The sequence below is a fragment of the Conger conger genome, chromosome 4 (genome assembly GCF_963514075.1).
Source record: "Conger conger chromosome 4, fConCon1.1, whole genome shotgun sequence".
NCBI lineage: Eukaryota > Metazoa > Chordata > Actinopteri > Anguilliformes > Congridae > Conger > Conger conger.
In genome coordinates this window covers 15,410,114-15,434,322 of record NC_083763.1, presented here as the reverse complement: position 1 = coordinate 15,434,322, position 24,209 = coordinate 15,410,114, and the positions used below count along the sequence as shown (strand labels likewise).

At 37.3% G+C, this 24,209-nt stretch overlaps 2 protein-coding genes across 3 annotated transcripts; both read left to right on the top strand.

Annotated features, from left to right (window-relative positions):
* Positions 1–41: 41 nt before the first annotated feature.
* On the top strand, positions 42–12,907 carry mcoln2 (mucolipin TRP cation channel 2). The gene is made up of 14 exons (XM_061239893.1): positions 42–182; positions 973–1,129; positions 1,620–1,793; positions 2,389–2,542; positions 2,926–3,004; positions 3,101–3,197; positions 3,484–3,583; positions 3,795–3,907; positions 4,078–4,227; positions 5,169–5,270; positions 5,360–5,482; positions 7,137–7,343; positions 7,739–7,866; positions 11,635–12,907. Exons 1-14 carry the CDS (start codon positions 121–123, stop codon positions 11,669–11,671), a joined length of 1,683 nt encoding a protein of 560 aa, XP_061095877.1. The 5' UTR covers positions 42–120; the 3' UTR covers positions 11,672–12,907.
* Positions 12,908–13,911: 1,004 nt separating this feature from the next.
* On the top strand, positions 13,912–24,189 carry lpar3 (lysophosphatidic acid receptor 3). 2 transcript variants are annotated; one of them, XM_061239149.1, is made up of 3 exons: positions 13,912–14,142; positions 15,435–16,193; positions 20,267–24,189. In XM_061239149.1, exons 2-3 carry the CDS (start codon positions 15,449–15,451, stop codon positions 20,587–20,589), a joined length of 1,068 nt encoding a protein of 355 aa, XP_061095133.1. In that variant the 5' UTR covers positions 13,912–14,142; positions 15,435–15,448; the 3' UTR covers positions 20,590–24,189. The 2 variants fall into 2 exon arrangements, with proteins under 2 accessions (XP_061095133.1, XP_061095132.1); XM_061239148.1 differs by having other exon boundaries at positions 13,912–14,156.
* The last annotated feature ends 20 nt before the right edge of the window (positions 24,190–24,209 follow it).

Here is a 24,209-nt window from a genome sequence, read left to right as displayed (position 1 = left end):
CTTGGCACTAGGCCAATGCCCTGTAGGCTACATTGCATGCACGTGACTGCCGGGTTGAAACTCCACAGTTCCACTAATTTATCTAATCTAACCTAACGCACAAATATCATTCAAAGGATTATGGTCAATGATATGAATTTCTTTGTGAAATATAGGACTAACGAAGGAACTGATGCAGCACGGTAGGGGTTTCTCCTATATGTGTATGTTGTGTTAGATTGATAGTGCGGTGTGAAAGGTTTAACACTGGTTACAGGTGAAACGGGTACGACAACAGCACGTTGAACTTGGTATATGAATGCTATGAGTAATATATGCTTAAGTAAGTAAAGCATATGGATAAACAATATTTATGGATATCAGACTTTGGCACCCATTCAATATAAACAAATTTAAGATAGCTGGAATGGAAAATTGCTAAAGAACTAAAATACACGTCGCAGTTTATATCAATCCAGTTTCCTGGATGAAATTACTATAAACTATAGAGACTACTGCTGCCTGGGCAAACTCATCCAATTTCAAGATAGATGACAGACCTAATTTCAGCGAATTTCAGTACATTTGGAAATGTAAAAAATAAGTGGCGTAAACTTAAACTGGGGTGAAACAGCCTTCTTCGATGAGTCCGTGGTTGACGGGGACTGAGTTGTGGTTACCGAAGGGAGACGATTTTTGTTTTTTAAATGTTGTCTCGTTGATGGTAAAATAACGGTTTATTAGTAATACGGAATATTAAAACGTTCATTTTCGTCAAGGTTTTATTGAAAATGTAAAAAGAGAGTTCAGAAAAAAAGTAATGACTTCAGCCATACTTTTGGTTCTAGGTATGAAGACATTGTGCGGTATAAGCTGTTGTATCGTTATTTGATATTGTTTTTCTTATTATACATTTTATTTCATTCTTAGCACGTATGTAGGTTGTGGAATACCTTTTCTCTCGTGAACGAAGCTACTTTTATTGGCTTGCAGCTCTACAATTATCCACGATATGGCGAATGAAGAAGATATTCTGAAAGATGATCTGAAATATTACTTCATGAACCCATGTGACAAATACAGAGCACGCCGACAGATTCCATGGAAACTCGGGGTGCAAATATTGAAAATCATCATGATCACTACACAGGTGGTGTAGATATTGATTCAGACTATACCCTCTGTAAATGAGGCCCAGTAACCCTCAAGACCATTACTAAGAAATTATTAAGTATTGATAAACAAATGGCCATTGTTACCTGTAATGGCATGATTCATTTTTTAATGGGCGGTTGATTGTTAATTTCCCACTAAACTGAAATGATTTCTATGTTGGAATTCATGTGCATTAAAATGATAAGCAGTAATGGAGTAGCTTCAGTTATCTGAGTGACTGACTATCTTTTCAGACAGATGCAGTACTGTACATACATGCTACTGAGGTGGAGAGATATCTCCATACAATAGTGGACATTAAGAGCACAGGACCATGTGTTGTCAAAACCTCATGGTACCATTGAAAATAATTGAAGTACTGGGTAATAGTGGGTTTCAATCTAGAATTCAGTAGTACAGTATGACCAGTACAGTGCCCCTGGACAAATACAACAGATATTTATGGTTTACTTTCATTTTCAAAGCTTGTCCTTTTTGGGCTGAACAATCAGCTTGTGGTTTCCTACAAGGAGGAGAATGCAATGGCCTTCAAGAGCCTGTTTTTGAAGGATTACAGTGGAGTTGATGAGGATGACTACAGTGTGGCAGTGTATTCACAGCAGGATTTTTATGACAGCCTGTTTTTTGTATTTGATCAGGTAAGTTTGTCTTTCCTTCCAGTTTATTTTCTATTACATAATAGCCATTGTCTTTTTATGACAAACATATGAGCTACTTTGAACAACCTCTGGGACATTGGCCCAGAGTATTGCTAGCTGATTTTCATCCTTTTTATTTTTTTATCCAAATACAAAGTATTTAGCAGTTGTTGTCTTCCGGTTGTTACCTGTTGCAGTTGCATTTTGTGATATTAACATATATTTTTCTTGTTTTGTTGCATTTATTATTATTATTATTATTATTATTATTATTATTATTACTGATGAGAGTGAGGCCCCATATAAGCCTTTCTAGCCTAATCCTGCATTGTCTATGTCCTTTTTTTAAACAATGTGCAAATTAAACTAACTAACACTACCTTCTTAAATTAAAAATAACTTTTCAATCGCACATTTTCCATAAGGCTATCACATGAATATTGTGCATCTCTGCATTTAGTTCTGTTAAATGGTCAATACTGTGGAGCCTATTTCAGATGCTTAAGTAGGTAAATCAGTAATGGCAGACATGAGTCAAATCAGATCATGTTAATGTTAATCAGTAATGATAATCAGTGACTTGTGTTTCCTATAGTACAGCCAGTTAAATAACCTCTCCGTGGGCCCTGTGAGCTATGGCGAGGATGACAGTAAGCTGGTGCCCCTAGTCATCTGTAAAGAACACTATAAGAGAGGCACTGTGGAGCCATCCGATGAGTCTTATGATATTGATGCCCAGATAGAAACAGGTGCTGTTCCCATCCTGTTTTCCTCTAAAATTTCCTGGTACTTTGTGGAAGTCATTATGTCATTGACCACTGGTCCAGGGGTACTGAACTTAAAATATTTTCTGCCAAAACATCAAATATTTGACTGTAATAATTGTTAGGGGTGCCAATAATTGTGATACCTATGTATTACTTAATAAAACACAGAATAATGAGAATAAAGGTATTGAAATAACAGTATATAGTTTTTCTATATGTTTGAACATAACATATAGATTATTATCTGTATTGTTTACTAAATGCTGATAAAGAGTGCCAATAATTCTGGAGCTCACTGTATATGGAACATTTAATGTCTAAGCATGACAAAAATCTGTTTTTTCACATTTCTTTTTATCTTGCAGTTTGCTTGTCACTTGATCCTACAAGTCTCGACAGCTGGAAAACAAACAATGAATCATTTTTTGTCCTTGATTTTTACAGGTAAATTTAGGGAGATATTTTTATTGACACAAATATATTTGAGTATTTATCAAAATAAATACTGTAGATCACTTTATTCTCTTTTTTGTAATGCAGGCTTATAGATGTTAAGATCTCCTTCCAGCTTAAAGGAATCAACCTACAAACAGTTCGCTCCCGTGAGTTGCCAGACTGTTACACATTCTTTGTGACGGTAAGTTGGTTAACCTCCAAAAGACCCAGGATAGTTTAAGCATTTTCAATTTTTTGACATAATACAAGTGTCTTGGATGACAAAAACATGTTGCGGTGAAAACATACTCAAACATATATTTTATTTAATATATTTTAATTGAATGTCTCATTTTTAAAGGAAACTTTATCCTGTTTGAGGTCACAGGGTCTGAGGAGCTTAAGTAACATGTTTAGATGAATACCACCCCAGGATGCATATTTTAAATGCCTCTGTGAGTATTATTATGACTTTATTTTGTTTGCAGATTACTTTTGATAACCATTCTCATAGTGGAAAAATTAAAATCTTTTTTGACATTGATGCAATAAGCAGTGCTTGCAAAAACTGGAAGATATCAGGAACTGGTAAGCGTGGTCTTTTTTTGCATACAAAGTCAACCCTTATTCCGCTGCATACTAATAAGGCTAATAAGTTCATTTTTTATTCTTTTGGAAATAAAATGCACCAGATATTCATTGGATGATTGGTTCATTTTATTCACAAATGTTCTGGAGAAGGCATAGTTTCTCCCCTGTGTGGAGATGTTATGTTAAGAGAAATGCTTTTCTATTTTAGCTCGGAAGAACAGCCATTACCTTCTGGTGTTTGACGGCTTCGTTATTTTGGTGTGTCTGACCTCTGCAGTACTTTGCACCCGATCAATTGTGCTGGCAATGAAATTACTTAAGGTAAACCTTGCCCTTTCTCTTTGGGCCTATTGAAACAGTAGATTTCTAGTAAAGTCTGAAATGCATATGGCACCCTTGTGGTATAGATAGTCTTATGAATGTCCCGGATTATTGATCAGATAGCATAGTGGTGCACCATTGTTTGACATGTGTTTGCCTTTCCTTCACAGAGATTTTCCACATTCTTTCATGTGAACTACAAACGTAAAGTGTGCAAAGCTGACCAAAAGCATTTTTTCAATGGGTGGTACATCTTGGTCATCATCAGTGACATAATGGCAATAGTGGGGTCTATACTGAAGATGGAAATACAGTCTAAGGTAGTTGGATTTGTGATTTTTGTTTTTAATTGCAGGCTGAAGACCTTTGCCTTGCAGTGTTCCTTGTTCTTCTCTGTTCGTGGTCAGTCTTGACAGACCATGACTATAACCATTTTGATTATTGCATGGGATTGCCAATACTTTGTTTTCTTGCAATTTAATGTAGTGTGGTTCTTTCAAGTTACTCTACAATGTTTATTTAACTTATCTTTTAAGTTACAGTTTTTAGACATAGCCAGAAAACGTTGCCTAGCAAGTATACTCTTACATGAATATGCCCTTACAGGAATATGCCCTTACAGCACATAATTTCAATGTGCTGTGAAATTATACATTTCAAAAGCCAGTTCACTTCTTTTGTGCGTGCTGAATGACATTTAATGTGTAACCAAATGACTGTTAGAATTGTTTTGTCACTGAATTGTATCATTTAGTATATACGTATGCATGTTGTTTCACATGCTGGAAATGACTTGAAACTATTTTATTACAGGACAATAACTTGATGACTACCTGATGATCTGGTTACTGTTTAGTCACAGAAGGCAATGGTCTTATTGCTCACTACTCCGTTTATTGTTTTGTTGCCTATTCCAGGAAGCTTAATGTTGAAACCTGTTCTATAGTGCACCTTTCTTATAGTACTGCAATATATTCAGGCCTGTTTTATTGCTATGTATTTTTAATCTTGAAGAAAATTGGCAGGCATTCTGCTGTCAATGGAAAGGTAAAGATATTAAGACTTTCACAAAGCTTAAATTAATTAGATGTAGACTTTGGAATGAGAGAGCTGTGTCCAGAGGTGGAGAGACAGGGCAGTTGAGTTCAGAAAGCTGCAAAAGTTGAAGAGCAATTAATCTTGTAAACTAAAATTGTGGTCCTTTCATCTTACAGTCAATTTAAGAATTCACTCATGTTATTCTTTCTTTTGATCCCTATAGAGTATGACCAGCTATGACGTCTGCAGCATCTTCCTGGGGACCTCAACCCTAATGGTGTGGGTGGGAGTAATCCGATACCTTGGATATTTTCAGAAGTACAATGTAAGAGAGCACATCCCATCTGAGCATATCCCAAGTCTTTACTCTAGGACTTCCCAAAGTGATTCAGCACAATTTTATCCGATTTCCAGGTGCTCATTCTTACCATGAAGGCAGCATTCCCTAAGGTCCTGCGCTTCTGCTGCTGTGCAGGGATGATCTACCTGGGCTACACCTTCTGTGGATGGATCGTCCTTGGGCCTTACCATGAAAAGGTGTTTTTGCTCCATCCAAACCCCCAACTGCATAAATAAACTCATTATTATACTTGTCTTATTATACTTATGCAGTCACCAGGAGGGTTGGGGGATTGGTCACCATGCATTTGGTAGTCAGTGAAACTGTCAAGTCAATCGTAGATAGATGCATCACTCCAGGACCACCTTGTCTATTCCTGCATTAAACTGCCACGTTGATCAGAACCTGTCCAGCATATTGATACACTTCCCTAAAATATGGGCTGAAATGATAAATGCTTTCACAAGATGGCAGTATTTCTACATGTTCTGAATACCTCTTTTCATGGCAACTGTTGATTTTAGTTAGGTTTATGGCCACACTAGAGACACATGTTTTTCTTGTTGCTATGAGTGATAAACTGGGCTATCTGAAATTCCACGTATGTACCTTCACCACCACCTTTACTGCTTCTACATAGATTTTTCATTTTATCAGCCTCTTTTCAGGACATTAAGAATGTTTGACACAGCTCAGTGTCAAACATTGCCTGCTCTGGACCATTGGGCACCAGCAGGCTACCTGCATCAACTGTAAACGCATTGCACTCTTCTGGCACAACAACTTTGCAGTTCAGCAGAGTAAATGGAAAGTGAAGAGAAGCTGCAGTTTGCTTTGCATATTTCAGAAGACACACAAACTAGTCTGCACGCTCTCGAATTGCTGAAGCGTGTTGCAGCAATAGCATTAGTTTTCCAGTACAATTGAGCATTCAAAATCAAGATAATAGTAAAGAAATAATAAGGGATGAAACACAGAATATAAATCTAAAAACTAAAGTATATGAGGAAAAAGGCTTTCTTGGTGGGTGATGTATTTTGTCTGCATGGAGGTTTTGAGAGGTAATTGCCAGCCAAGAAGACTTTCACCAGATCATTCCAGATTCTTGTGTGCAAATTTCAGGTTGTTTTTAATAGCCTTGATCCATTTGATGCATTTGCTTACAGATGTTTTATTACTGAAAAGCAGAATAAAAATAAGATGGATTTATGGTTTTTAATTGTCCCCAAAAATGTTGTATGGGTTAGTGCTCCTATTATGTTCAACAGTTTTTATCTTTAGCTAATTAGTTGAAAACATTTCATTGATTTCATTTATGGCATTGGAAATAACTGAACAAAGTGAATTGACTTTTATTTTTATTTAGATAAGTCAGGTCAGTTAGATCAGTAATTTCCAATGACTATGTCAATTAATTTGTCTTTGTTTCCATCTTCTGATGTTGATAGCAAGTATATTTGCATTTAAAGGTATTTTCACGGTATTGTCTTCATCGGTGGTTGTCCTTTTGTTATCGGAAACAAGCCAGTGTAGGTGCAGGTTTTTGTTTCATCCCAGCACTAAGACACTTCATTCTACGTATCTTGGTCTTGATTGAATACCATGATTAGTTACCTAGCAGAATTAGGTGTTATAGTGCTGAATTAAACGAAAATGCTGCACCCACACTGGCCCATTTCAGATAAGATTGGACACCTCTGGTTTTGACTCTTGATTGAATTTTGTTTCACACAGGGGAAATATTTAATAGAATGATTGTATCTTTAATGTATACAGTACATCACTTACTGTGTTTAAATGTCTTTCTGTGCTTCTCTCCCCCACTGCTTCACCCCTCCACATGGGATGCAGTTTGAAGGCCTAAGCCGGGTGGCGGAGTGCCTGTTCTCTCTCGTGAACGGGGACGATATGTTCACGACCTTCGCTCAGTTCCAGGAAAAGAGCATGCTGGTGTGGCTCTTCAGCAGAGTCTACCTGTACTCTTTCATTTCGCTGTTCATTTACATGGTGCTCAGCCTCTTCATTGCACTCATCACTGATGCCTACGAGACCATCAAGGTACCACAGCAAGATATTGTCTCTGTCATTAGTCATGTCCACACACAGGCACACATCAAAATATTACAGCGATGCAAATATAATTTGAAGGCTAAAGCATGGACACTTGATTTTTGATGAACTGGCCTTTTTATTTTTTAGACTTCTACTGCTTAACCTATTCACTTAGTTATGATATGGTGACATCTCTCATTAAGAAGGCATTTCTGTCTGCAGAACTGCTGCTCACTGTATTATTATTATTTTTTAAAGTAGGTGTAATGAAGTAGAAATGTTCCTAATAAAGTGCTCGGTGTGTTTATATTTACAATCAGTTGCAGTGTTTAATGTTAATATAAGCCCCATGGCTTTTTTTTTTTTTGTTTATTTGAGAATGTGTTTTTATTTTTGTATAGAATTACCAGAAGACTGGCTTTCCAATGACAGATCTCCAGAAGTTTCTTAAAGATCATAGGGACTTCTCCTGTTCTGAGGACATTGGGGAAATGGAAATGGACTGCCTGTCGTTCAGCTGCTGCAGAAGGTACAGTGCACAATCTCTGATTTTCATCGGCAGCAGAGGATCATTTCCTCCACATTGAGGTTAGCCCACTGTAGCATGAGAAATGAAATTAGTGGTCAGAAAAATGTGGACACACCCTATGATGTGCTGATTACAGGGAAGTGCGTGGTGACTCTGGGAAAAATCCTCCCTTTTGACTGTAATGGTCTCAATAAACAAGCAGGCATCAAGACAAGAATGTAGCACTACACATTGCGTACTAGTCCCTTCAAGCATATTGTCCATTGTGGTTCAATGTGAGCATCTTGAGCAGAGGACAGACTGAAACTTCTACTCTACTACTCTAGTATTACTTGCGATAATAACAACCGCAAACCTGAGGAAGTCACAGGTGCACACCACCAGACTTTCAAATGGGAAATTGTGTTGTGTGTCACTGGTCTGCCTTTGGGTGTGATATCAATACAGTTACAACACTAATACTGCCTTCTACTGCCTTTAAAGTTTAGAAATAGACTCAGAAATATGTAATATATACATAAGTACATATTGTACGTTCAGTAGGCACTTTATTCTTTATTGGGAATTTCGGTTTTTTATCTTCTGCTATTATGAATCGATGTGCATATTCCTAAAATTGATTTGTTTAATTCTGTCTTCAGGTTTGTAAGTGAAAACTCCTGACAATTTTACTGAGCACTGCAAATCGCTAGCTAGCTAATTCTGACAGACAACAATTAATGTGCTTTCTGTCTGATATATTTGAAACAGAACCTTTTGGTTACATGCTCTCATTCACAATTGTTCTGGAAATAATTTAAACAATTGGATAATCTGTTGAGTCAAACTGGGCCAATATTGACATACAAATGCATTATGTTGCAGCCTTGTTAAAAGATACAAAGTTGGATCTTATTTTGGCTAAATTCTTTATAAACAAAGCTAAAGTTTTAAGAACCCCACCCTTTTAAATATTACAATGAACTCCAGATATACATTGAATCCTTAAAACCATGAAATTGAAATATATACATGCACTTTTTTATTTAATATTTCTTTTTTACATTATGATTAAAATTTAATTTAATTTTTTTTAAAGAAATGTGTTACTTGTATGGTTCATTGATTTGTAAATTTCCAATAAAAAAATGTTTGCTTCCATTCACCTAGCTAGTTAGCACGGTGAAGGCTGAGGCAAGGGAAGAAAACAAATTAGAGCAGCCACAGCTGCTAACGGCAGTTGAACAGCCTGTAGTAGCAAGCAACCAGCGCACTCTGCACCAAAGCTGTAAAACTTGAGGAAGATGAGGACTTTTAGTCCAAGTATAGTATACCATCCAATCATTTTTCACTGACAAAGCAATGCCCACCAAGTAATGAGACCAAGGAAACTGGGAGAAGCATTGAATGGACTTTGAGAGCAAGAGAGCCATTTTTTCATCATCTCTGCTCACACTTATTATGTCAAACCGTGCATATGAGATAATCGACAGATTCCTCAAACAGCAGATGGCTATTTGCACTGCTCTCCTCTGTCCTCAGGTGAGGAGAAGTTGAACCGATATTTGTGCCTTCAGTGAAACGGACATCACTGACACAGAAGAAATGGCGAAGGCCCTCAAGCCAATGATTGTCCGTGGACACTCCATTGTATACACAAACCAGCTTTGGTGACATATCAATTGTCAGGAAACTTAAAACACATAGTGAAGATTTGACAGAGATATGCAAGAGTGTGCTGGAAAAAAGAATATTCTCCCCATATTTAAGTCACTCCCATTCCTCTCTCAAGATAAAGAACAGGACACATGAGACTCATTGCTAAGGCCTACCCACTATCACTCACTAAAGACGCCCTTAGCTGGTGGAGGTCCCATGAGACGGCATTTCCTTTTCCTGCCAAGTTGGCCACGCGTTATCTATGCCTGTGCAATAGAGTATTCTCCACTGTCTGGATATAATACTGCAACAGCACAGGGAGCACTCTTTCAGCAAAGCATGTAAACCAGCTTACATCTCTACACAAGACCCTGGACAATCCAGCCAATGATTAAAACTCTGTAGACAAATGTAGTCCTGAAGTCTCTCACACTAAAGGCAGTTTTTGGGTCAAATAATATTGAGTTGCAGTTATATGATTCGCTGTATGGAGGAGCCTAACACCTAACAACGTGGCCACTGATCGATAAGCTATGCTCCCACAAGCCTGGACTTACAATAACCACAGCACACCATATTGCTTGTTTATACCTTGTTTCTCATTTGTATGGAACAAAATAAATGCAATTCAATCATTTTATCATTTTTATGTTTGATTTCTGTTCAACAGCATGTGAGGTACCTGTGTAGGAGGATTTCAAATGTTAAGTGCCAAAAATTCATAGTGCTTGTTTTTTCTGTCATCAGTCCATCAATTTGCTATGGGAAATACACTCACCGGGTACTTTATTAGGAACATTACTTTATTGCACCGTCTTATTAATGCGATTATCTAATAAGCCAATTGTGTGGCAGCAGTGCAATGCATACAATCATGTAGATACGGGTCAGGAGCTTCAGTTAATGTTCATATCAACCATCAGAATGGGGAAAAAATTTGAACTAAGTGACTTTGACCGTGGAATGATTTTTGGTGGCAGACAGCGAGGTTCAGGTGAGTATTTCAGAAACTGCTGATCTCCTGGGATTTTCACGCACACTAGTGGAGTTTGCAAAGAATAGAGTTTGCAAAGAATGGTGCAAAAAACAATAAATAATCCTGTGAGCAGCAGTTCGTCAGATAGAAATGCCTTGGTAATGAGGGATGTAAGAGGAGAATGGCCAGACTGGTAAAAGCTTAAAAAAGTGGTTAAAAAAGTGGTATGCAGAAGAGCATCTCTGAACACACAACACATCATAACTTTAAGTGGATAGGCTACAGCAGTAGAAGTCTAAAAAAGAAGTCTAATAAATACCGAATAAAGTGCTCACTGAGTGTATATGAAAATTATACATCAAGAATCAGGAGACACATGCTCCAAATTGCTTAAAATACAACTGACGAGTGTTTACTGTATCTCAGTATTCTTTACTGGCAAATTGATGTTGATGTAAATTGAGATAATTGTTTTAAGTTTTTGAAAGCTGAGCTGATAGGATTAGTCAAAACGAGGAAAGTGCTTTCTCTCGTTTCATTTGTGTAGGTTTTGGTTTGAGGTTATTCGTGAGATGCATTTTATTCATATTTATCTTTGCATTTCTTGATTATAGATCTCATTACCATAAGAGTTAAAATATAAAAGTGTTCATATTCAGTATTTATTCACAATGATGTTGAAATTTGGCTCCACTTTACTGACATACTTTTATCCTTAACAGAATGTGATGTAACAGGAGAAAAACTGCTGATAAATTAAATTTTGTCACATTAAGCAGGGGATGGATTACAATCTAAGTGAATTTCCTCCTGTGATGGAGAAATGGAGACATGATGGCTGTGGTGTGCCTGCTAGAAGTCGTGGCCCAGTTCAGTCCTGCACAATTCCTAGCCTTAAAATGGAAGCCCATATTATCTTCCATAAGTCTCTTGGGAGATTGAATAATGCATTGTCCTTTTAAATGCCTTATACTGAGAAAGGCACCTCCATGATATCATTGTACCCTTCCATGTGGAAGGTATTTTGTACTCCTTTTGCAGTTTTTGTGAACATGTCTTGCAAACATTTTGGTGAGGAATGTAATGTGTATAAATCACCCATCTGAAAGATATGTAGAAGATTCAGTCTAATTAAAGCTGTTTCATTCATGCAGGCCTCCAAAAGATGATGACATCTTACTTATTAGTTGAAGGCAACGGACAACAACAACAAAAAACAGTAAAGACTACTGGACGAAGTGAAGACTTGGCAAGGGACTACAGCATATACACTCAGTGACCACTTTATTAGGTATTTATTCAAATTATTTTTAGACTTACTAGTCATCCACTTCAAGGGTTACGTGTTGTGTGTTCAGAGATGCTCTTCTGCTTACCTCTGTTGTAATGTATGGTTATTTGAGTACTGTCGCCTTCCTGTCAGCTTGAACCAGTCTGGCCCTTCTTCACTGACCCCACTCATTAACAATGCGTTTGATCACTGGATGTTTTTTGTTTTTCGCACCATTATCTCCAAAGTTTAGAGACTGTTTTGTGTGAAAATCGCAGGAGATCAGCAGTTTCTGAGATACTCAAACTACTTCATCTGGCACCAACAATCATTCCACGGTCAAAGTCTCTTAGATCCTATTCAAAGAGGATCTGAATTTCTTCCCCATTCTGATGTTTGGTCTGAACAACAAATTAACCTCTTGACCATGTCTGCATGCTTTTATGCATGCAATTGCTGCCAAATGATTGATTGATGAGATATTTACAGTAACAAGCTGGTGTACAGGTCTACATGGTAAAATGGTCACTGAATGTATAGCACTGCCTGAAATAACATGCTATATTGTATAAGAAACACATTCAAGATAATAGCAATAACTGTTCCACAGGGAGCATGTAAAAGCTCTTAGTGACAATGTTCTGTTTAATGATGTATTCCACATTATGAAACTAATGTCTAGGGAAAATATATATCTGCTCAGCATTAGCCATTTATAAGTAATAATAATAATAAGTAGCCATTTATTGTGTAATGAAAAATAATTTGTAAAAATGTATATAATAAAGTACTTGGGGATGGAGAGGCACTCCATTGTTTACAGTAACTTGTCTGCTTGCTAAACAAAGGCTTGGTTACTTTGTGTTTACACTGATGCCTCAATTATGGGAATGCAGCAAGGCGCTAACGGAGGGTAATCATAGAAATAGGAAGGTAGTCGCACACTATTATGCTCTCCATATTAGTATGCGACTACCTTCCTCTTTTTATGATTACCCTCCGAGTAATCATAAAGAGTTTTTAGAAAGTGTATAGTCTCCCCAAAATACCTGTATTTTTGCATCACATCCATAGTTATTTGTCACATTTTCTGGCCCCTCCCCTCAGCGAAGTGGATGCTATGATAATATGCATTAAAACATTTCATCATATTAGAAGAGTAATTTTTCTGAGGGATTTTGTTTGTCATTTTGTGTCCAAATGTCACATCTGCTGGAATTGCCTATATACAGTACTGCAGCTATCTAATCCAGTTACGTTGCATGATTAGTCTGAAAAGGAAGGACAATTATATGGTATAGTGTCCTATTTTAGTTTGTATTTGAGAAGGTAAAGAAGCAAGCCTTGGGTAGCTAAAGACATCACAGGGTGTCTGAGCAAGCCAATACCTGGCTGATTTTCATACTGATGCATAACAGAGACTTTTATTAAGCATGAGTCATTAATTTTACTGAGCATTTCTTACTACAGTAAATATCACTGTAATGTTGCCCCCCCCCCCCCCCAATACATAATACAAGTATTTAAAATGTCCCCACGTTCCCTCCTGTTCAGTGCCACAGTTCCATGGGGAGAGTGTTAAGAAGACAGATGGCAGTTTGAAGATATTACTCTTTTATTTTAAGCACATACATTTCATTACAAGGATTTATTTATTTGTTTTGGTGAATGCAGTGTGACTCTTGTTGGAAAGAAAACTCACAATTTAAATTCAAACCATTTCAATTGAAAACCCTTAAAAGCTCAGGTTGTAGAAAATAAATGTAGGCCACTTGGGTTTGCTTTCATGAATTAACACTGGAACTTACATTTATGAGCTCAGGTCTTATGAAGAATGCATGAAGAATGGCTTTCTATCTAATGGCAAATACTGACATTCCGCGACCGGGAGCCTTAGTGAATGAGAACATAGTTTTAACACGTATCTTGATATGATTATATACAGTACTTTAAACACGGTTGAAATGTATTTTCTTTTTAAGATAAGACAACAGAATACCAATGTATTACAACACATGAATTCAGTAGCCTACTTTCAATTCGTATATACTAGCTATGGCAGGCAGGAAACGCAAGCTTGTTCATGGTGCAAGTTCGCAAAAGATTACAGAGGCAGTCATTAATTTGTATTCATAATTTATTTACGGGAGTTTGCGGGAAAAAAACATCTACCCAAGTCGAGGCAAGGGCTCGTGGTTCTTTGCATTCCAACCACTCTCGCACCCACACCCACGTCAGTGTTCTTGCCAAACTTTCGCAAACGAATCGCACTTGTCCTTCCTCCTTCGTTCGCACGAATAGAATGGAGATTGTGCTGGATGTGAGTCCCGGAACGACTTAAACGGCGTTATCAAAATAACAAAAAAATATAAATTGTTTCGGCCAAAACAAGGTAACATTCAACTGGTAAGTAACCTGCTTTGTCTGAATCTATAGTCTTTCAGGTAATTAACTAGCCTATGTTAAACGCCTGCGGGTTACGGTTAGGTTTCAACATTCGAACATAAGAAACAAGGCTAATAAATTAGAGTGTTAGTTAAAGGTTATAGGCTATAGCTAAAATGTGGAGGAAAAGCGTTTGAGCAGTAAAATGTGTAGCTAGTGGGCGCATCTCACATGTTTGTTGTGAAATAAAGAAAAAGGATTGAGCCTATATGCTCTTCTTACCTGTTGTTGTATCATTAACCGACAACGTGAAGTAAAATACCTGCCTATACGCACATTTTTTTAAAGTAGCCTAGTTCTGTTGACAACATAACGAAGCAGACTTGGTCCATAAAACCTGGTCTAAAATGTAGCGATTTAAGCGCATGTAAAGTGGTTATACGTATTTTAATACGGTACAGCGTGCCGGACAAATACTGGAGATATTTAAGGCAGTAGGGAATGGCTATGAAGGTTATTTATGTCCTAAACTTATTTTTTCCTAAAAGAAAAATCATTTACCTGGAATCTGAATCATTGTTTTGATCTGTATCCGACACATTTGTATTTATTTTAATGTAATTACAGCATGCCCAGTAATTCAAATGCATGCTAAAATATTGTATTATTACAAGAACAGATGCATTTAGCCTACACTATTCTAATGGGGCCTGCCCCTTACAGAAAACATGGCGCAAGGAGTTTTACAATCGGTTTACTGTTTAATGTACTGTTCACAGATATTAAGTATTAGATTTTGTGTTTTTTGTTTTTAATTATATTAGAATTACTGGAAAGCATACGTTTCTTGCTGTAAGTGAACATGATTGTATCCCCCGGGGACCTTTGCTTTGGGTGTATGAGCGTCAACTTTACGGTCATCTTGGTTAATGCAGTTTATCTGTAGTTCTGAACGGGCTATTTCAGCCAAATTGACTGCATGCCCCATGCCCCATTTTTTAATTCATTATTCTGTTTGAAGACATGACCTTGGAAGTCCTGCATCTACATTGAAACTTTTATGGAATCACCACCTGCTATTATTGTCATCATACTTCTTGTGCTTTTTAAACTATACTTTGAGAGTGGTCCATATTATCCAGCTGGATATCATCATTCAGTTTTGATATGAATGTGGCACCCATTCGTAGTAAAGTGTGTGTCCCAGCGTTTATCAGCATTTACCTTCAAAAGTTATCAGCATTTGCCTCCAATGCTGTTTACATCTGTGTGGAATGGTAATGTTTCTGTGTCTTTCAGGAGTAAATACAAAGATGGAAAATCAGACCAACGAATGCTTCTATAACATGTCTATGGACTTCTTTTACAACAACAGCAAGCATAAAAGTGACAGCTGGAATTCCATAAGACTCAACATTGTCCAGAGTTTTGGCTCTGTCTTCTGCTGTTTTATTCTGTTCTCCAATGCCATGGTCATTGCTGTGGTAGTTACCAACAAGAGGTTCCACTACCCCTTTTACTACCTTCTAGCGAACCTGGCTGCCTCAGACTTCCTAGCTGGATTAGCCTATGTGTACCTTATGTTCAACACAGGTGCAGTGTCCAGAACGCTCAGTGTGCAGATGTACTTCTTTCGCCAAAGCCTGCTGGACATTAGTCTCTCGGCCTCCTTGACTAACCTGCTAGTGATTGCATTTGAGCGCTACATTGCTGTCTTGAATTGGAAGGTTCACAGCAACCTCACTAAGAGGCGAGTGACTTTACTGATCGTGCTAGTGTGGGCCATTTCCATATTTATGGGTGCCGTGCCTAGCCTAGGATGGAATTGCATTTGTCACCTGAAGACGTGCTCTCAACTGGCCCCCATCTACAGCCGGAGCTACCTAATTTTTTGGTCTGTGTCAAACCTGGTATTGTTCCTGGTCATGTTATCAATCTATCTGAAGATTTACACGTATGTCAAAAGGAAAACGGCTGTCCTGTCCTCTCATACGCGTGGTTCCTTAAACCGCAGGCGGACCCCAATAAGACTCATAAAGACGGTGATGACCGTGTTAGGTGAGTTCTTGTGTTTTCTCCATATATTCACTTTCAGGTGTTGCACATTGTTTTCTTGAAGATATTGAACCTTGTGACTGTATGAGGCAACTGTAAGTCTTATCTTATCGTTTGCTTTAAGAAGAACTTGAGTGTGTCGCATACCAAAATCGAATTCTCTTATGAGAGGTGAGGTTTAACAAATCCACAAATATAGTAGCTGTGTTTCCCTGACAATGTGAGAAGGTCCTTCAAATGGAAATTTGAGTGTATCTAATCATAATGGAATTTCTTGAGGCCAGGACACTGGCATGTTCATAAATATTACATAAGGCGTGATGCTATAGTCTTGTCTTTAATCTTTGTATATGATTTTTTAATGTTAATTTGGGATCGACCAGCTTCCAAGAAGTAGCTACATTACTACATTAATTTAAGGCTAATGGCCATGTGATATGGATGAAAGGCATTTTTTCTTTTTTTTGTGGGGGGGGGGTCTGTAATCCTGCTAACACATAGTCAGTTGGGTTCACAGGATTAAATCTGTATTTTATGAAACTTTGCATTCTTTATAGAATGTCAGCGATATACTGTAATTTGCTGCCAAAACCATTGAGTTCATGTAACTATGAGTAAAGAGAGAACCATTCAAATGGGAAATGAGAATGTGTTGGCCTTGAGAAGGAGGGGTGGGATTGAATGAGAATGAGGCACAATAGTAGTGGGATTTACATCCTCAATTTAGGTGTACTAGTAATACGAGGTTTATTGTAATCACAAGTTTACTCGTGTCAGATTTCTTACACCAAGCAGACATTAACACAGTGAAATGTCCCCCATGATCTCTCAAAGAGTACATATAGACAATTTGCTGTGTGTGGTCCATCTAACGTTGGTTTTTTGTTTTCACATTAGTATGAGCAACAAATTCAGACAGGTGAGGTCAGTTACTCTGTAATTAACTGTTTAATTGATCAATTAATCATGTGCTGGTCACAACAAAAACCAGCGGACCCTGCAGCTCTCTGGGACCAGGAGTGAGGCCCACTACACTAATTTATTAATATATGTTTAACATTTTGCAAATTTCTAGCTGTGTCAACAATACAAACATGCATAGATTGGTAGATGGTTCTAAAGGTCTACTTTGAATATCTTTATTTCTAGAACAGTTGGACATTCATTTCCAACATTCACAATATTATTTTTGGTGTGGTACTGATGCATAATTTCAGTTCAGTGCTCTTACCTCAATGAAGAGGGGTTCTTTTGGCCATTGTTTTATGGTCCATAATTATTAATATTTTAAATACTTAATTCTGACTACAGACAGACTGCAGTTCCTTCCATGCAGTGTAGAAATGCTGTATTTTAGTCACCACTCTGAAAAGCTCACCCCCACCGAGGAGCACCATTGGTTCAAAAAACTCACTCCAGCCTCCAGCATATTAAGTATTATGCAAATATAATTTTGGATTTAGTCGCCCATTTAGTACCTATATTATGAATTGAATAGCAGTTTGCATATCACTTTGAATTCTATCATGCACAAATACTTGGAACACATATCGGTGAGCACATATCTGGAGGCATTGCTTAGATGAGGTCCTTAGCACTTCTTTCCTGTGGCCTGTGTCCCTGCCTCTTTATAATGTTTGTTTAATACACAGACATGCACCAGCTGCTTTGATAGTTACTGTGGCTGTGTTAGGGCATGCCATTTCATAGTCATAAGCAACAGGCCCAATACAAATCCAAATACACAAGATTAAAGTTTTGCAAAATGGTTTCAAACAAATTCTATGTACCAAGCTACTGTATAAGCAACCATTATTCTTACAGGCATTGTTAAACCGCTTTCTTTCTCCTTCAGGAACAAGTAAATGGCTTGTGTTATGACTGAAACCTAATGGAAAAACTGGTTAAACTGGTCTGGATGCTTTATAAAGCATTTTCCCCACCTGTCACTGCATGAGTACAAGCATATAGCACATATTATCTGCAGGTCAGATAAACTGATAAAACACTCGTATCACTAACCTGTGTTTAGTTCAGTGTAGGGGTAAGTTGTAGCTGTAATATATATATATATATATATATATATATATATATATATATATATATATATAATTATTTTTTTGGCATGAATGGCTTTTACATTTTGACTGTAGTTGACACATATAGTATATGGTAATCACAACTGGGACTGTATAAGGTTCATACTGCCATCTAATGTCTAATTTAATCTAATTTAATGTATGGTATTTACATGCCCATTGCATTCATCTGGCTACACATGTCAGTCTTAATCATTTTAGCATTCATTTTGCTAATTGGCATGTTTTATTTGTATGTTTACCAGCTAGTTAAGTAAAAGATGGTATTCCCAAGATTAATTTGGCTATCTAGCTTTCTCTTGCTTTGGTTAATTTGGTTAAAGTCAGGTGACAGGCTAGTGTGAGCTTGAGCAGTCACATTGAATTGACCATTGTCTGTTCAAAGCAGCTTTTTACCTACGCTAACCGATGACAAAATACACTAAAGCTGTAGATTTTTAGTAAAATGGTGTATAATCCACGACAAGGGAGCAAGCAGCATCCTTTCATTTGGAAACATATAGTATGCATATTATTTTATAAAAGACTTACAGAGAGCGTTTTTCCCCTTTGTATTCATAATGGAAAAATGATTGATAATATTTTTTGTTTGTATATGTTCTCCAGTGTATGAAAGCCTGGTGTATGCATACTTTTGAACTGGAGCCATGTGCTGTTTGCCTCTAACCCACCTGTTTGACTTGATTAGAAGGGATGAATATGCACAGGAGTGGAGAGTATACCATCAGCTACAAAGGAGCCTGTCTAATTAGTGCATTATAAAAAATGTTTCAAGCTCCACACCACATATTGCCTTTTCACGGTTTACCACAAATCTCGGTTTTTACTGTACAGTCATTGTGTTTGTGTATTCCTCCTAAATTGTTTTGGTTCGCCTGGGTTAGTGAGTGTAAGCAGGGCAAGTCAATGCACGCACCATTCTCTCTGTTTCCTGCCGTTCCTGCTCTGTGTCTCAGCATGTTGAGCTCTGGGATACAGAATAGTCTTTGTCAACTGGAAAATTGTCTATATTTGGTGTGTGTGTGCCAAACTCAAGTCTTGGAGGGGCTGGGTCTGCTGGTTGTCTTTCATTGAGTAGTCTGTTTAGGCTTAGAAACAAATTAATCAATCAAAATCAATGCACTGCAAATATAACTTAATTAGACCTCTGGGTCTGGTATCTTGACACTCCTGGTATAGTTAGGGGCCAGGGACCACCCCACAAGAATGCTTTTTAATGTTAGCTTTTTGTACATACATTTTTAACAATTCTCATCTCCCATGATGCTCCTCTCATACTTTATATATAAAATGAGGTAAATGTAACTACATTCAGCTAGCTAATGAATATGATATAACCTGGGTGTTATGCCATGTTTTAAGATGGCATGGCTATGTGAGTACAGTATTAGTTCAGGTATTAAAATTAAAATTACCTGTGGAACAATTCTCTCAAAAAGTGGTCAGACATGCTGATTAATATTGGGATTGATATTTTGAAGGGAAAGGCGTGTAGGACCTCTCACTAGAAAGGATTATCCTGGGACTGTCTTGAAAGTAAAGTAAGAGTTTGTTTGTTCTGTATGGAAAGGGGTTATCCAGTAAGCACAAACCCTATCCCATTCATTTGTGAAGCAACACGCCTTCAAGGTCAAAGCATCAATTTTAAGCCAGCGCCATCTTGCTTAACAGTTAGCAAAGGGACTACACTCTGAGATAGACATGATAACCATGAACTTATAACTACCTTACCAACTAGACAACTGCAGTTCAGATGTGGAAAAATAATTTAATGTCTACTTTGAAAGAGTGGTTTCCTGTAAAACTGTCAAAAGTACTTTCTTCACTGAAACTATGAAACTAAATATATTGAAAAAGTCTTTGTGGAAGGAATCCTGCTCTGAGATGTGTTGAATTTAATTTTACACATGTCTGTAGGATTGTGATGATTACATTTTTGCGTGTTTATTTATGTTTCTATGTGGTTGTTCTTCTTAGGGGCATTTGTGATCTGCTGGACCCCAGGGCTCATTGTGCTGCTGCTGGATGGCGTGAACTGCCACGAGCAGTGTAAGCTGACAAGCTTCAAACGTTGGCTTCTCCTCCTGGCCGTACTCAACTCTGTCATGAACCCCATTATCTACTCCTACAAGGATGAGGAGATGTGGCTGACCTTCAAAAACCTGCTGCGCTGCATCTGCAATGGGACCCGCAGGCAGAGGTCATCAAGGGCCAATATGCGGTCTTCAAGCCAGGAACCTGGAAGTAGCCTGCACACCTCTGATGAGAACAAGAGTGCTGTTCATGAGCTCGATGACTGAAGTGTCCTGCTACAAAGCCACCACAAATGACCACTAACTGGCCCACTGCAAGGCCAGTACAGAAGCATTACTCAATCTGCAGAGCATAATTGTGCTGCAACCTACAGAGAGGATTTTTTAAATGAATGCGTTAAATGAGAGTTTGGGGTTTGCACACCAACTATACAGACAACATAAAATAATGACTGTTGAATAGAGAACAGTGTACATTTCTCTGAAGCGTAGCCAGTTCTCTCATTATTCATTGAAATCTCACTCTCAAAATGAATCATCATATCTGACACTCCTTGAATACGTTTGACAAAAATACAAACATAGCAAAGCAAAAATAACAATTGTACTAAGCATTGCCTTGTTTTACTTCTAATTATTGTATTTTATGAACATATTTAAATGTATTTATATGAAATTATAAATTTCATGCTAAAAAATTCTTCAAATTCTGTGTAACATGGTAATCAAATGTCAGATATGGTGGTTCATTTCACTGTGTAAACAATATATTGTAAATATAAGCTAGGTTTTGCATGTACTTTTGAATACCATCTCATTTTACTGCCACATTAAATGGCATACAACGCAAAAGCCCGGTCTGTTTCAGCGGAGAAAAACTGAAGCATCATCATTTCACACATTGCTCTCATATGTCTGCATTTGCATGTGTTTGGAACATTAGACTGAGCCAAGAATTAAGGAAGATGGCATTCTTGGCCTAGCGCAACCAAGTAGTGTCAATGGCTCCAGCAGTATATTTCAGTCTGGATTGCTTTCTGCTTTGACAAGCAGTGTGTGCTAACTGCTGTGTACAGGAAACCTTTTCACTGTCCTGGAATTCAAAAGTTACTTTATCCTTCTTTACACAACTGCTGTCGAGAAAACTGCTGAGCCACTGAAACGGCACAGCTTTATGTGTCTGGAAAGGTTATCTGGAATGCCTGCAAAGACTCAAGGTCGTAACTGCAGTTTCATTATCTGGAAGTGATTCAGTTATCTACACATAAAATGTGTGTTGTGACAGTGCTTATGTTTTTAAAAGAAAAACATTTCTTCAACTGGTTCTGGTTGAAGTCACATTGTGCAGGGTTTGTTTGCACTGAAACAAGGTGGTTTACATGCCTTAAATATTATAAAACTGCAGCACTTAAAAAAAACCAATCATGAATTGGAAGCTGCCTCTAAGAATTATGCAGTTTAGAAGTTTTATTACATGCCAATATATTGAAGACAAGATAGGGAGAAAATGCTAAATCATTCTTGATCTTGGGGTTGACATGGTTTTGAGGGATGTTGGGCATGGGGTCTGGAGCAGTCACCCTGCTGGATTGTCCTTCATACTCTACGTGCTTCACTGCAACCTGAAGCAGCTGAGGAAACAGCTGAGGCTAGAGGAAATAGAAGATAGTTAAATGAGAATTACATTTTGAATTTCTTTTTTTTTCTTTTTTTTTTGGTCAATGGGAGGAAATTAAAACTTAGATCATGGGTGTTTTTTTTGTTTTGTTTATTATTACAAAATCATTTTCTGTTTTATACGAAAGGTATTCCGCATCGTCTATTACATTTTAGTCAGAATATCTAGCCAGCTTGCATGTTGCTCGAACGACCACGATGAGAATAAGATTGCATGACCACTTGGTTAAAGCTTTGGATGACATGGGTTTCCCCGTAACTGGACTATTAACACAACACAAAAAATAGAAACATGCACAATATGAGACTTCAAGAGGTAATGGATTAAGCCTTCGGCATGGAGCATACACATCACTTTTTAATGGCTTTGGTTATGGCATGCAGAATTCATGTTATGATGTGGCACAGAACTCTTCTGTTTTTGTGTCAAATGTGGATCAATAGGCAATTAGTGTCAATAATTTAAGTTTGATTTCAGCAGTTCAATTTCTAAAATGATCTAGTCTATGCACATATGTAGATGTAGCATGCTGTGGAATGTATCACCATTCTTGCTCTATCACTGTCCCATTTCATGTTGATCACTTCCATTATATGATTTTAGTATTGGGATGTCTATCCATGTTGCTTTGAAGAAATCTTTTTTTCAGGTGAGAGGGGAAGTTTACTGAGTGGCAAATTATAGAAGTGTGCACATGATATACTAACTGCTTTCCAACAATAACATGGGAATTATGGACCTGAAATGTCTTGCTCTTTGGTGAAATGTATCTTTGTAGTGTTGTAAAGCATACATATTCTGAAACCTATTGTTTTATCTTTTGGCACTATTTCAATTCAGTCATTTAATCTGAGACTACTGTTTGATTTGCTATAAAGTTTGTCTTCTGTTGTCTAGATATGGAAAACTTCCATCATTCCTCCTTTCTTTTGAAGGGATTTATGTTGTAAAAATTCCAGAGCACATTAGACCCTCAGTTTGCATTATGTTTTCCTTGATTATCAATGTAATCACTGATACGTGCAGTATGTTACTTAAGTAAATCATCCTTGTACTGTATTATTTAACAAAAATCTAGCAGATGATGCAATACTGTAATCACTGTACTCTCAATGGAAGTGCTGTAACACTGATCACTGGACTATTCAAATTGTGTCTTTTTTGCATCCTAACTTAATTGTGCAAAGGTTGTAATGTTGAAATATACTGGCACTACTTGTTGAAACATACATGCTTAAGGGAAGACTGGCATTGAAACATGGATAATCAATCTGCTGAGGGTCTTGCTCTGTCTGCATTTTATAGTGGGATTCTCATTTTTATGGAAATTATTATGTTAGGAATCACCATTCTGAATGGCGATCATTCTCAGGAAGAATTTGACAAACCCAGCATATGCCTTTAGTAATATTATCTATAAGGGGAGACCAGAGCACACCTTAGCATGTTGAAACATGGGAATTTTGCATCTTGTATTTGAGCAAGAATGATGTGTGTGTTTTCACTTGTGTATTATAGCAACTTGCTTTGCTGAAATACAACTAGCACAATGTGGGGCACATTGTAACATTGTGTTACAACAAGCCCTCGCCTATTATAAATGCATCAACCGCACAAACGTTTCATGTAAGGTTGTTTTTTCCATGAGTATCATCCACTTATTCTGTCCTATGTAGTACTCACTCTTATCCATGCCTTACAAGACATTCATAATATATTAATGGTGTCATACCCGGTTAGACAAAATATAGACAATTTCCACAGGACGATTATCAGATGAAAAATCTTAATTATTTTGAATTCACCTACCATACCTAACTTTTTTTGGTCAATTTCCCAACCTTTTGGATGCTTTTGAACTGATATCACCAGGAATGTCCTAGAACAGTACTGGTACTGGTGATATACATAGTAAACCAAAGACATCATCTTTGTGAATTAAAAATATTTATTATAATTTGTGTACATGATAAAAACCTAAAAGTGTTAGGTTGTGCCCAGGTCTCTCCCTACTCAAAAGGTTGGAGAACTTCCGTCTGGTTATTTTGTAGTATTGTAGCTAGCTTCTCTGTACATGAACTGATGATGCAGACACACAGCTGGCCAAGAAAACAGCTGTAATTACTACATGGATCATGTGATATGGATGTAAATATTCTTAAATTAAATCTTGCAATCTGCACTTCAAACTGTATTTATTGTTTCATTT